The 14093-nt window shown below is 35.7% G+C and overlaps 1 protein-coding gene across 2 annotated transcripts in view; it reads left to right on the top strand.

The window, feature by feature from the left end:
* The window catches only part of FANCL (FA complementation group L), an 89673-nt gene that overhangs the window by 21701 nt on the left and 53879 nt on the right, over positions 1-14093 (top strand). Inside the window, exon 5 of one of the 2 annotated variants that reach the window (XM_035001506.1) lies at positions 4013-4113. The exons of the other annotated variant lie outside the window; for it this stretch is intronic. Within the exon in view, the coding sequence (XP_034857397.1) occupies positions 4013-4113 (101 nt within the window). The remainder of the gene's footprint in view (positions 1-4012; positions 4114-14093) is intronic. 2 annotated transcript variants of the gene reach the window in all.

Raw genomic sequence — 14093 nt, forward strand, 5'->3', positions numbered from 1 at the left:
TTCTGTAGAAAGGACTTCCCTTCATCAGTTATTTGGTTAATTTGAGGTATAGCTCCCGCTGGAGAAATAGGTTCATTGCTTGTTTCTTTTCCTTTTTTTTTACAAAAATCAGTTTTTAGAGTAATGAGGTAGTGCCTAGCAACTGTCAAAGGGAAATAATGATTTTTTTTTAGTATCATTATGAACTCATGAGTTTTTATATTGACTTTAATCATTGTAATCACTATACCTTTTGATGCATAAATTGTATCATTTTTGGTCAGTGTATGCCCCTTCATCCTGGCTCCTTGGTTCTTTTAACACTGCCCAGACTTTGCTTTCTGACACCAGTTACCCCAGTTTAATGTACTCATCCTTTTTTCAGAACTATAATCAGTTACTTCTCCAAAGAGCCATGGTTTCTTTGTAGGAAACAGTGTTTTGATGCCACAGATCTGGAGACTGGAGTGTTGCTATTACTGGTAGGCCTTTTCAGTGGACAGAGCTAGGAAAAAATACTGTTTAGAAAGAGAATAATTCATTATGAGTTCATATTGATATTTCCAATTCAAATTTGGCATTATAACATTTAAAATTTTATTTTAATGCTTATATTTTACTCTGAAAATCTTGGTTTCTAATATTAACAATTATTTTTTATTATGTTTTACTTGTTATGTTTTACTTATGCTTTTCCTCTATCTCTTTTATATTTGTTTTACAAAATTACAGTACCAATATATTGCTACTAACAATTGAAAACAGTTTATTTTTTTAATTCTTTTTGAATTTTTTATTGTTGGCAGCAGCTGCCACATACTAAGAGCTTAGTTGCTCAAGTTGTTCTGAGTCCTTTTTTTTTTTTTTTTAATCCTCATAACAACCCTCTGAGATAGGGCTTTGGTAAAATGTTTGGATCAGAAGAAAGAGTTTAAAGTCAATTTCTAAAGTTTGAATTTTGACTTACAAATCTGTAAACCCTAACTAATAAGAATTACCAAAATTGATTATGAATTTCCTAAAGGCCAGATTTCATGATAAGCTTAAAAAAGGTAAGGTGAAGAAGTAAAGCATATTTTGGTTTACCTTTCACATTGTAAAAAAGTTTGAAAAAGTTTTTTATTGGGGCACCTGGGTGGGTCAGTCGGTTAAGCATCTGTCTTTGGCTCAAGTCATGATCTCCTGGTCCTGGGATTGAATCCCACATCGGCCTCCCTGCTCTGCGGGGAGCCTGCTTCTCCCTCTCCCACTGCTGCTCCCCCTGCTTGTGCTCTCTCACTCTCTCTCTCTGTCAAATAAATAAAATCTTAAAAAAAAAAAAAGTTTTCTTTTTATCATACTTTTTGTAAGCTATACAAATAAAAGTATATACAAATAAAACTATATATACTGTGTCCCATTAAACTCTTATTATTGGCTTACTTTATGAGGTTGTAAGAACAGATCTATTGGTCATTTAATTTTGAAGAAACACTCATTAGTTTAAGATAAAATATTGACATTGATCTCTAACAGTATTTAGTACATTTGTTGCTGCATTTCTGAATAAAATGACATGCTATATTTTAGCTTTCTAAAGAAATTGACAGAATTGGTGATAACTATTGCACATTTATGAACAGTATACCTAAACTAATAAAATTCTTACTTTTTTTATTTGTTGGGCTGTGTTGTCAGTAACAGGGTTTCCTATAATGTAATCACCAATGACAGTATTAAGGATGATGTCCAAATGAAATCAGTAGTTATTGACCGAGTTTCCTAGTAATAACTAGGCATATAGTAGGAGTTCAGTATATATTTAATAAATGAACAATTACCTGTATTTTATTTATTTTTAAAGACTTATTTGAGAGAGAGCACACGTGCATGCAAGCAGGGAGAGGGAGAGAGAGAATCCAAGCAGATTCTGAGCTGAGTGCAGAGTCTGATTTGAGGCTTGATCCCAGAACCCTGAGATCATGACCTTAGCTGAAATCAAGAGTCAGATGCTTAACAAACTGAGCCACCCAGGTGCCCCACAATTACCTGTTAAAAGAACTCTGATGTGGTTAGGTTTTTTTTTTTTTTTTTCTATTTTAGGGCTTAGTGGCTGTGTAGCTAAGGCCTTAAAACTAGGAAATGGTAAAGTTAGGATTTAAAACCTTTGTAAAGCCTGTGATCTTTCTAATATGTACCTTGCCTCTTCTCCACAAAGAATGCTTTGATTCTCTGCCTTTGCCCTTTTTCCTATTATGGTTCTGGAATAGGAGTAACTTGTCTGACCTAAGGTAGAAGGTAGAGTTTATGAATGTCCTAAACCTTGGATTAAAATACATTTTTAGGGCGCCTGGGTGGCTCAGATGGTTAAGCGTCTGCCTTCGGCTCAGGTCATGATCCCAGGGTCCTGGGATTGAGTCCCGCATCGGGCTCCCTGCTCCTTGGGAGCCTGCTTCTCCCTCTGCCTCTCTCTCTCACTCTCTCTCTCTGTCTCTCATGAATAAATAAATAAAATCTTTAAAAAAAAAATACATTTTTATTCAAATTTACCATCCATGTATGTGGATAGCAGTATTTAATATTTCTGGATTAAAAAAAATTTCAAAAGAATTGCTGAAGCTGTTTTATATGTAAGTATAGGAACTATACGGACTTGTTTTTTTTTTAGTAACAGGATAATCTTTTTTTTTTTTAAGATTTTATTTATTTATTTGAGAGAGAACACATGAGAGGGGGGAGGGTCAGAGGGAGAAGCAGAGGGAGAAGCAGAAGCGGGCAGGGAGCCCGATGTGGGACTCGATCACAGGATTCCAGGATCATGACCTGAGCTGAAGGCAGTCGCTTAACCAACTGAACCACCCAGGCGCCCCAGGATAATCTTAATAGTAAAAATTTTGTATGGACTATCAGGCAATTTATAGATAACATTAGGTATTTAGTTTATTAAAAAAGCAGTATACTCCTGTCTTCTAGGAGCTTACCTTCTAATTAAATCCAAACTGACATTTTGGGTTTTACAAACTTGCTTTCACAATTTTGTTGTTGTTTTTATCCTAAAGCAGATTTAGAAAGTAGTTTCAGTTAATAGTCCTGATTTTGAAATACTGTTTTGTAAAATCTTTCTAGTATTATCTCAATTTAATAGTATCCTATCCTTGTTTAAAAACAAAGGGTAAGGACTAATAGATTAAATATATACTTAAAAAAGAATTATACCTTTTATTAGGGTTGTAGTTAACAGAAACATAATTTTTATACTTGTTCTCATCTGGTTTTATTTACTGTATCTGACTTTTTTATTTCTTATTTTTTAGATCATATGAACATCTGTGTAATTTGCAGATACATTTATTTTTACTTTCCAAATAAGATTTTTGTCTAGGTTAGCACCTTTGAAGTAATTGCTAATATTCAGCCTCAGCAATTCTAGTAATGTTTGTATTGCTTGCAAGAAAAAAAAAAGTTAGTTTTTTTTGGGGGGGGGATTGGGATACATAAACCATCTTGAAGATGATGATTCCGCATAGATGGAAAAACACTTAACCTGGCCTGGGAGTAATAAAGAATGTAAGTCAGTGAAAGAAAGTAGCAGGTGATTATTTACTGTGGTAATAAAGGGTTTTTGTTTGTAAGGGTGTGATTCATAACTGTATACAAATATATCTGTCTAAACAATGTACTTAAAGAGTTCAGGCTTTTCTTAAAGGTGCATGTTTCTTTATATCAAAGTTATAGCCACAGGAATAGAAAAATAGTGATGCCTTGAGGGTATTTTTAAACTCTTGTCATCTCTGATAGGCATAATAGTCTAGGAAAATATTAAAATCTGAAGTTTTTAAATGTGAAAATTGACATTTTCACATAATCTTCAATGCTGTCTTTTAACTTTTTCCTGTCTTTGTATGAGAAGGGGAATGATTCAGCTGGAATTTCTATAAGAATACTGGACACTTTAGTGAGGCACAAAGGAGATTATGAAGTTGTTTTGTAATCAGATAGTAACAATTTACTGTCTAGCAATCCACAGCAGATTCAGTTTTTTTCTTTTAAACAGGAGGTTGCTTTAAAGAATAAACAAGAGTTGTATGCACCACCTCCTCCTCCCCAGTTCTACGCAAGCCTCATTGAAGAGATAGGAACTCTTGGTTGGGATAAGTATGTCTATTTTAAAATGTTTCAGAAATGTCTTTTTTTTTTTCTTTTTACACATTGCAGTTTATTTGCAGTTTTAGCAATTTATTTTTTACCTGTTTTTAGTCAGCGTTTCATTATAATTAGAACTTACTTGATTATAATTGATACCTGATCCTTATTGTGGGTATGAATTAAAGAGATATCATCATTAACAAACTGATCTACAAAGTAAAATAATAAAATTTTGAAAAGGAACATTTTTATGTATGAAGTAAGATTTTACCATAATTTTACTGAACATGAACGTTATTTTAGTTTTATTGAGGTATAATTGACAAATAAGATTGTAATATTTTTAACATGTACAATGTGATGATTTGATTTACATGTACATTGTGGAAGGAGTCACATAAACTCATTAACATATCTATCACCTCACATAATTGCTTTTTTTTTCCCGGATGTTTTTTGGGTCATTGTTCTTGTGACTGTTACAGAATGGAGACTTTTAGGAACTTCTGATTGCCATTTTCACTGACATCTTGCTATATGTTTTCTGTTTGTCTTATGCATTTTGTGTTTTTTTCTCTTTATCTGCTTTCATTTGCCTTTATTTGGATTAATCAAGAATTAAGTTATGCATTCTTTTATTACTCTTTTAGAATTACCTTGGAGATTTCAACATATGTATAGCAAAATACACATTTTTACTTTTACCAATTTTCTTATAATGGGAGGATCTAAAACTCAATGTATTCACTTCTCTACCTGTTGTGTTATTGTTATCATGCATTTTAATTCTATATTTAAAATTGGCAAACATTGTTTTTAAAGTCAATGTATATGTATATATTTATATATATACACACAATTATATATTTATATATTATGCAGTATGTATGTATAATTTGTATGTAATTTGTGTATTTCTCCCAGTGTTCTTATTTTTTTATTTTATTTTTATTTTTTAAAAAGATTTTTATTCATTTGAGAGTGAGAGAGAACACAAGCAGGTGGAGAGGCAGAGGTAGAGGGAGAAGCAGACTCCCTGCTGAGCTGGGAGCCCCACTTGACGCGGGCTTCCTTCCCAGGAACTGGAGATCATGATCTGAGCCGACGGCAATGCTTAACCGTCTGAGCCACCCAGGCGCCCGGTATTTTTTTTATTTTTTAATTTTTTTAAAAGATTTTTATTTACTTGAGAGAGGAGGAGCAGAGGGAGGGGGAGAAGTAGACTCCCCACTGAGCAGGGAGCCTGATGTGGGGCTCCTGATCCCAGGACCCTGGGATCATACCTGAGCCCAAGGCAGATGCTTAACTGACTGAGCCACCCGGGTTCCCCTCTCCCAGTGTTCTTTATTCCTTCCTGCATTTCTGTCTTTCTGTCTGGAATCTTTTTTCTTCCTCACTAAATAATTTCTTTTAATATTTTTTTGATATATAATCAACATATAATACTAGTTTTAGGTGTATAACGTAGTGATATATGTATATATTATGAAATCACAACAGTTAGGCTAGCTAACCTCCATCATCACACATACTTAACACATTGTTTTTCTAGTGATGAGAGCTTTAAAGATTTACTCTTTCAGCAACTTCCAAATATATATTACAGTATTATTAATTATAGTCACCATGCTGTACATTACATAAGTGGAAGTTTGTACCTTTTGACCACCTTCATTCATTTCACCTCTGCCTCTGGCAACACCAGTATGTTCTCTGTATCTATGAGTTCACTTTTTTTTTCTTAAACTCGACATATAAATGAGAGATCATATAGTGTTTTTCTCGGACTTGTTTTATGAGGTGTAATGCTCTCAAGGTCCATCCATATTGTCGTAATAGCAGGATGTCCTTTTTTATGGCTGAATAGTATCTCATTGTATATTTGGTGGGTGTGTGTATGTATATATGTATATGTGTGTGTGTATACACACACACACACACACTAAGTTTTCTTTCTCCATTCATCTGTTAGTGGATACTTAGGTTGTTTCCATGTCTTGGCTATGGTAAATATTGCTACAGTGAATTTGGGGTTGCAGATACCTCTTCAACATTTTGATTTTGTTTTCTTTGGATATATACCCAGAAGTGGAATTGCTGGATCAAATGGCAGTTCCAGTTTTAATTTTGGAGTGTGTACAGATTTATAATTGCTGTATCTTCTGTGGATTTTTCCTTTTATCCTTAAATGTTTCTTTTAATCACTGGTAATACTTCTTGCCTTAATGTCTACTTTGTTAGATATTAGTATAACTACACTTGATTTCAGTTTTTTTTTTTTTAATTCTCTGCCTTTTCCCGTATTTTCTTTTATAATTGTTTAAAAATATTTTCTACTAATTCCCATAATCTAGATCCCCTGGAGTCTGTTTTTAATTTTCTTTCTTGTGGTTTTCAGTCATATCTGTTGCCATATCTTGGCATTCCCAGTACTTCCCCCCCCCCCCCCCAAATTGGCTTTCTTTCTCCTTCCCTCTCCCTTCCTTCCTTTCCCTTCCACTCCCCTAGCCTCTGGCAGCCACTGATATTTTTATTGTCTCCACAGTGTTGGATTTTCCAGAATGTCATATAGTTGGAATCATACATTATGTAGCCTTTTCAGATTGGCTTCTTTTACTTAGTAGTATGTGTTTAAATTTCTTCTTAGTCTTTTCATGGCTCATTAGCTCATTTGTTTTTAGTACTGAATATAGTTCCATTGTCTGAATGTACCAGTTTATTCATTCCCTTACTAAAGGACATCTTGGTTAGTTTCTGAGTTTTGGCAGTTATGAATAAAGCTGCTATAAACATCTATGTCCGGGGGGTGTGTGTGTGTGTGTGTGCGCGTGTGTGTGTGTATTAGTGTGTGTTTATCCACATTGGTAAATACCAGGGTCTACTACTATTTTTTTTTTTTTTTACTTTTTTATTTAAATTCCAGTTAGTTAAGGGGCACCTGGGTGGTGCAGTCAGTTGAGGGTCTGACTCCTGGTTTTGGCTCAGGTTGTGATCTCAGGGTCATGAGATGGAGCCCCTTTCTGAGGTCCACGCTCTGCACAGAGAGTCTACTTAAGACGGTCTCTCCCTCTCTCCTGCCACCCCAACCCCCACGCGTGTGCACCTGCTTTCTCTCTTTCAGATAAATCTTTAAAAAAAATAAATTCCAGTTAACATACAGTGTAATATTGGTTTCAGGTATACAGTACAGTGATTCAGCACTTCCATACAGCACTGTGTGCTCATCACAGCAAGTGTACTCCTTATATCATCACCTGTTTAACCCTTCCCTCCACCCCTTCTCCTCCAGTAACCATCAGTTCTCTATAGTTAAGAGTCTGTTTCTTGGTTTGTCCTCCCTTTTTTTTCCCCCTTTGCTTGTTTTGTTTCGTTTCTTAAATTCCACATGAGTGAAATCATACAGTATTTCTTTTTTTTTTGAAATCATATAGTATTTCTTTCTCTGATTCTCTTATTTCACTTTCTAGCTCCATCCATGTCATTGCAAATGGCAAGATTTCATTCTTTTTTATGGCCGAATATTGCATTGTATGTATATACCACATCTTCCTCATCCATTCATCAGTCGATGGACACTTGGACTGTTTCAATAATCTGGCTCTTGTGGATAATGCTGATATAAACATTGGAGTGCGTATATCCCTTTGAATTAGTATTTTTGTATTTTGGGTAAAGACTTAGTAGTGCAATTGCTGGATCATAGGGTAGTTCTATTTTTAACTTTTTGAGGAACCTCCACACTGTTTTCCAGCGGGGCTGCACCAGCTTGCATTCTACCAGCAGTGCAAGAGGGTTCCCCTTTCTTTATATCCTCACCAACACCTGTTGTTTCCTGTGTTGTTGATTTTAGCCTTTCTGACAAGTGTGAGGTGATACCTCATTGTAGTTTTGATTTGTATTTCCCTAATGATGAGTGATGTTGAGCATCTTTTCATATGGGCCCCTACTTTTTAATAGTAAAAAGTAAGGGGCTTTTCTTTATTTTCACAATTGAATCAATAGAAAATTGAATACTGTAAAACAAAGTAAAAATGTAAAACCTGAACTCTCTTGGTCTGTGCTCAACAAAATGACTGTGACTACTCTTTCTTTAAAAACAAAACAAAACAAAAAACCCAAAAAAACAAAAAAAAACCCTGAAAAACTGGCAAAAGGGGAGAAATGAGGAAACTGACTTAATTTCCAGATATTTTAGTTAATACACATTTTCTCACTGTCTCTTAACTGGTTGTTCTTCAGTATTTGCCCTTGTTCATTAAGGCTGCTGTGCTATGCCTAATGATCTTTGAGTGTTAGAAATTGTGTATAAAAAAGTTTAGAGGTTCTAGATGATGATATTTTCTTGTGCAAAGGGTTTACTTTTTCCTTTGCTGAGAAATAGAGTAGGGGCAGGTTGCTATAATCCTGTTAAAGACTGAACTGGTTCAGGTTGGGCTATAGTTTTTGTAGGACTCAATGTAATTCTTCCTAAGTTGTAACCCTTTAGAACTTTTAAGCAAGAGCTGAGTGTGTTCACTGGTATTTCTCCCTTGGTAGATCCTAAACTGTTATGTGTGTCTCTTCACAAGGCCAGTTTACCTCCCAGTTGGAGCCAGGGGGTCCATTTTTGACAATGCTTCGTCTGACTCTTTTTTGCTTTACTTTTAGGGGTAGCCCTCCAAGGGTTCCCATTGAGAGCTTGGGGATATTCACTGGGGCTTTTACCGGTGTGGGTTCTAAATTTTAATTAATTTCTCCTCAGTATTATGGGCTATCTAAATATTCCCCCCTTGGTTTTCACTGGCTTTCTGCTTAGGTTTTTTTTTTATCCTTGTCACTTGCAGTTCAAGGATTTATCAAAGGTTTTGATGGAAAATTGCCCAAATATTAGGACAAGGTTCCTGGCCCTGCCTTTCCACTAGATTCTGGCCCTTTAAAAGTCTGTTATTTTTGTTTCTCTAACCTCAAGAGATTTCCAGAAATGCTGCTGTATGGTTTTTTTGTTTGTTTTGGTTTGCTCCTTAATAGCAGCTTTCCATCTGTGCCCTTTGCCCAAATCCTTCTTCTCTTGCCCCAGGCCCAGAATTGGTAAATAAGCTGAGGGAAAAATGGCTGCAGTATTGGCTTATCTCTCCACTGTTCCCCTTTTTCAGGACCTTGGTTCTTTAGGTCTTTGTTGCCTTAGCAATTCTTTGATGCCTCCAACCTTTTTTTTTCCCTCTTGCATCAGACTACTCTAGTAGTTCTCAGTGGAAGTGTAGGTCTGTAGCAAGGTACTCCATTTTAGCCTGAAATGGTTGTTACATATAACTTTAAATGTACTATTGTGGTGGTATCGAGGACTGTTAATGTTATTCGTGTGATTAGGCATTATTTGATAAGGTGCCATTCCTGAATAGGATTTGGGAAAGATGGAACTTTTAAATAAAATTTAGCATAACAAGAAGAGGGGAGACAGAAGACAAGTAATGAATTGAGATGAACTAATAGTAGTTTGGCTGGAAGTATGAAGATTTGTCTTGAGGCACTGACATCATGGACCTGGTCATTGTTTGGATTTAAGGTGATAGAGAAAAATCATGTTGACTTATTTTCAGATGCTTAAACGTTAAGATCTTAGTGTTTAGAGGATACTTAGGATTGTAGGAAGGACTTGGAAGGGGAAGCCCTTTTCTAAGTGGTTGTGACACATTTGGAAGAACTCCAGTTATGAAGTAGTTGAAGCATTGAGAATGCAAATATGAGATTTGTGAATCATTTGTTTTTTCCCCAACTAACTGTTGAATACCTATAATGTAAGGCAGTGGATATCCATAGGCAAGACTTAAGGTCCCTCAAGGAACTTATATCTAGTGGGAGAGTCAGAATTTAAGTAGATGATCACAGTAGTACTTAATTCTAATTGTGATAAGTACTATAGAATATAATTACAGGATTTTTTGAGAGCCATTAGCAACAAAGGTATAAGAGAAATAGTGCAAGTATTAAAATACTTTATGGAATAAGTGTTTTTTAGGGACAAATAGAAAGTATTGAGTTTTGCTTTGCATTATATGTATTGTTCTGATGTGGGAGAAAAAGGAACAGATGTCTAGCTTGGATAATAGATGAAGCCAAAAGGAAGGTTATGAATGCCTCCATCATAGCACTGATCACAATATGAATGCTTGTCTCTTTCTTAGACTAAGATTATTATAAAAAGGAACTTCCATTTATGAAGTTTCTGTTGTATGCCATTGACTGATATAGCCACTTTATATACTTCCTACTTAATTCTCAGAATAAATTTCAAGATACATATTTTTATGTTCAACTTAATATATAAAATGTGTATGTAGCCAAGACTGGCTACATAACAGTCCTTGCGCATTCTCTGTGAATGATGCTGCCTGGAATTGTGCTTTGCAGTAGCCTGGTATGGAGCCTTTAATAAAGTTCCCTCAAATACTTGGGAGATAGTTTTTATTTGCTTCACCCTCTGTGTGTGACTGTCTCATCATGGATAAAATTGGCCACATGCAAAATTAACCCATCCTGAGAGATAGTTTCGAAATCTGTTGCTTAAGATTTGTGAAAGATCAAAGTTTAATTATAGTGACTAGTATGCATGATTGAACTAGAATATAGCTGCTGTTACTGAATCATTTGTTTCATAGTCTTTACAAATGAGGAATGTGTTAGCAAAAGAGAAGTTGTTTGCGTGGATTGTCAGAAGCCAGAGAATAAGATTTTCTCAGTATTTATTCAGTGCTTTCTGGAGTAAGAAACTCTATCAATTTTATTTTTGTGATTTAATTCTTAAATCAGGTCTGGTATTGTTGGCATTGGGTTTCAGACCATCAGAGCTAACACTGAGACTTGAATTATGCTATCCACATACTAGAATTGCTACCTTTTGAGGCCTGCCTGAACAGCTGGCCAGCTTCTTAATTTAAAATATCTCTTAAAATGACACACACAATAATACGCATGACAAATTGATTTGAATGGATTGTCAGAATCTTAATGATTTGTAGGCCATGTCAGTATATCTATATTTTCCTTATACTCTAAATAATCTTGAGATTTTTTAGTGTAATGGTAAAATCCGATAATGAAAGAAAAATCTTTTTTTAAGGTAATCAAGACCTTGCTGTGTTTTTAAATTACATAACTGACATATCTAATCAGTTCTATAGGATGAGGCATTATAAAAAATTAGGAAGTGGCGCCTGGGTGGCTCAGTCAGGTAAGCGTCTGCCTTGGGCTCAGGTCATGATCCCAGGGTCCTGGGATGAAGCCCCACATCGGGCTCCCTGCTCAGCCAGAAGCCTGCTTCTTCCTCTCCCTTTGCCCCCCTCCCGCTTGTGATTCTCTCTCTCTCTGTCAAATAAAATCTAAAAAAAAATAGAAATATTTAGAATATGATTGAAATCTTTTTTCCTTTATTCACATACATTTTTTAATAGAAATGACATTGAGAATTAGTAACTGACCTTAAGTTTGATTGCTGTTGTTGTAATTTCTGTACTTGTTTCAACTTGTATAAAAACACACTAAAAACAGCTAGTTGTCTGGAGGGTAAAAAGATGATAGTAAGACAGTCGGTGATTTTGGGTGTTAAACAGTTCTCAAATGTAAGTGATGCAAAAAGCTGTCTTGATAGGTTTCTGTTCACTTCTGCTTGTGTTGTTTTGCAGAATGGTTCATTAAAAGGATAAGAATTAGAGTCCTTGGGGTTTAACAGGATTTTCTTTTAAGAAACATTAAGACGTTAAGGACATTAAGAATGTCCTGGAGTTGAAAGCACTGAATACTTTTTGTTATAAGTAGGTTGATCTACATCCCACTTTACCTAGGATAATCCTAATATATGCCTTTTATCCTGGCCTCTTTCAGTCTCAAAAGTGTCTCAATTTGGAAGAAATGTAAAGTCATCTTAGTTATAAGATACCTTATGTTTATTTTAGTAATCACATGGCCCTAGGTAATTCAGAGATTAAATAGTTCTAACAGGGGAAGTGTGATCTGATGGTTTTATTCTTTTTTTAGGCAGCATATTTATCGGTTAGAGTGAGTAGAATTCAACTAGTTGGCCTTTTAAATTTGTCTAGGGAAAGAGCTGAGTTTTAGTAAATTTGTTTCGCTTTTGAAAGATTGTAAATACATACGAAGTTGGATTTTTAATTAAGTATCTTATTTTGGTAATAGGCTTATTAATCCACTGATAGTGATATTTTCTATAATGCTCAATGCATTTTAAAGATCTGTTTACCATATTGGGAGAAATGGAGATACTTGTTATGAGGAAATTAATTCCAGTAACTAGACAAGAGCTTTAATTCTGATTTATCAGCTGTGTGACCTTGGGCAGGTAATGTAACCTCTCTGAGTCACATTTTCTTTATTTTTCAAATGAAACTAATAATACTTAAGGGTTAAAAAGAAACACGTGTTACTTGATTCAAATAATGCCTTGTGTAAAGTAGGTATAAAGTTGAGCCACTAGTTCACCTAAAAATGTCAGACTATATATGAGTTTTACAGCTCTTAATTAGTGTTATGATTTAATTATAACCAGTAATGATAATTTTCATTGCATAATGCATAAGAACATAGATGTTAATAAGTATGGTTTTCATCCTAAATTACCTTTATCGTAGAGTGCTTTTTCCTCATATATATTCAAATCACTGAATAAGTGCAAATTATCTAATAGTGAAAAAATATGTTTTTCTAAATTGGTAATATGTTTATAGTATGTAATTTAAACAGTTTGCATTCAGTTGTTTAAAACTTGCATATGAATCAATAAATATTAACCAGTCTTGATAGCAGCTTCTCCATGGTTATATAACACCTAGAGCACTGATACAATGCATAGAAGTTTAAAACTTTCATATTCCTTATTAAAAAAAGTTAATTTGATTAGGAAGCAAATATTTACATGAAAAGGAACAGTGTGGAAGGTGAAGTCCTTTTGAAGATTTATTTAAGAGAGAGCGTGTGCGGTTGTGCATGGATGTGCAAGTGTGGGGGGGGAGTGCAGAGAGAGAGGGCAGAGAATCTCAAGCAGACTCCCGAGCCCTTGCTGGGGCTCGATCTCACGACCCATAAGATCATGACCTGAGCTGAAACCAAGAGTTGGACGCTCAACCAACTGAGCCACCCAGGCACCCCTAGAAAGATGAAGTCCTTTTGGGCTGCAGATGATTTAGGAAGGTTCTTCCTAAAGGAGGTGGGTATTGGGATAAGCTTGGAAGGATGGTAGAGAGCCTTAAAAAGGAGGCAGTGGTGGACGTAAGTTTGTAGTGATGGAAATGTGCAATTCATCTTTGGACTTTGGAGTATCAATTGCTCACATAAGAGGATTAATATCAGGGCCAGACTGAGAGGTCTTGACTCCTAGACTAAGGATTCTCTATGTGCAAGTGATGGGGACTCACTGACTATTTTTGAGCAAGGGGTTGATATGATTTGAAAAGTACTTAGGAAGTTTGGGGTGCCTGGGTGGCACAGTCATTTAAGCACCCGACTCTTGGTTATGGCTTAGGTTGTGATCTCAGAGTCTTGAGATCAAGCCCTGCATTGGCATTGGGCTCCGTGCTCAGCAGGGAGTCTGGGACTCTCTCCCTCTCCCTTTGCCCCTCCCACTCATGTTCTCGCTCTTTCTCTAAAATAAATAAATATTTAAAAAAATAAAAAGTACTTAGGAAGATTAATTTAGTCATGAAAGGCAGAATAGATTGACGTACAGAAGATACAAGAAGATGCCAATTAGGGAGATTGTTTTTTTGAAGTAGTTACTGCTTAAACCTGAGGGTGGTGGTTAAGATGGAATTGATGCTTTATTAAAACATGAAGGTCTTAGGGCGCCTGGGTGGCTCAGTCGTTAGGCGTCTACCTTCGGCTAGGGCCATGATCTCAGGGTCCTGGGATCGAGCCCCGCATCGGGCTCCCCGCTCCGCGGGAAGCCTGCTTCTCCCTCTCCTACTCCCCCTACTTGTGTTCCCTCTCTTGCTGTGTCTCTC

The sequence above is a fragment of the Mirounga leonina genome, unplaced genomic scaffold (assembly GCF_011800145.1).
Source record: "Mirounga leonina isolate KUSES-001 unplaced genomic scaffold, KU_Mleo_1.0 Mir_125, whole genome shotgun sequence".
NCBI lineage: Eukaryota > Metazoa > Chordata > Mammalia > Carnivora > Phocidae > Mirounga > Mirounga leonina.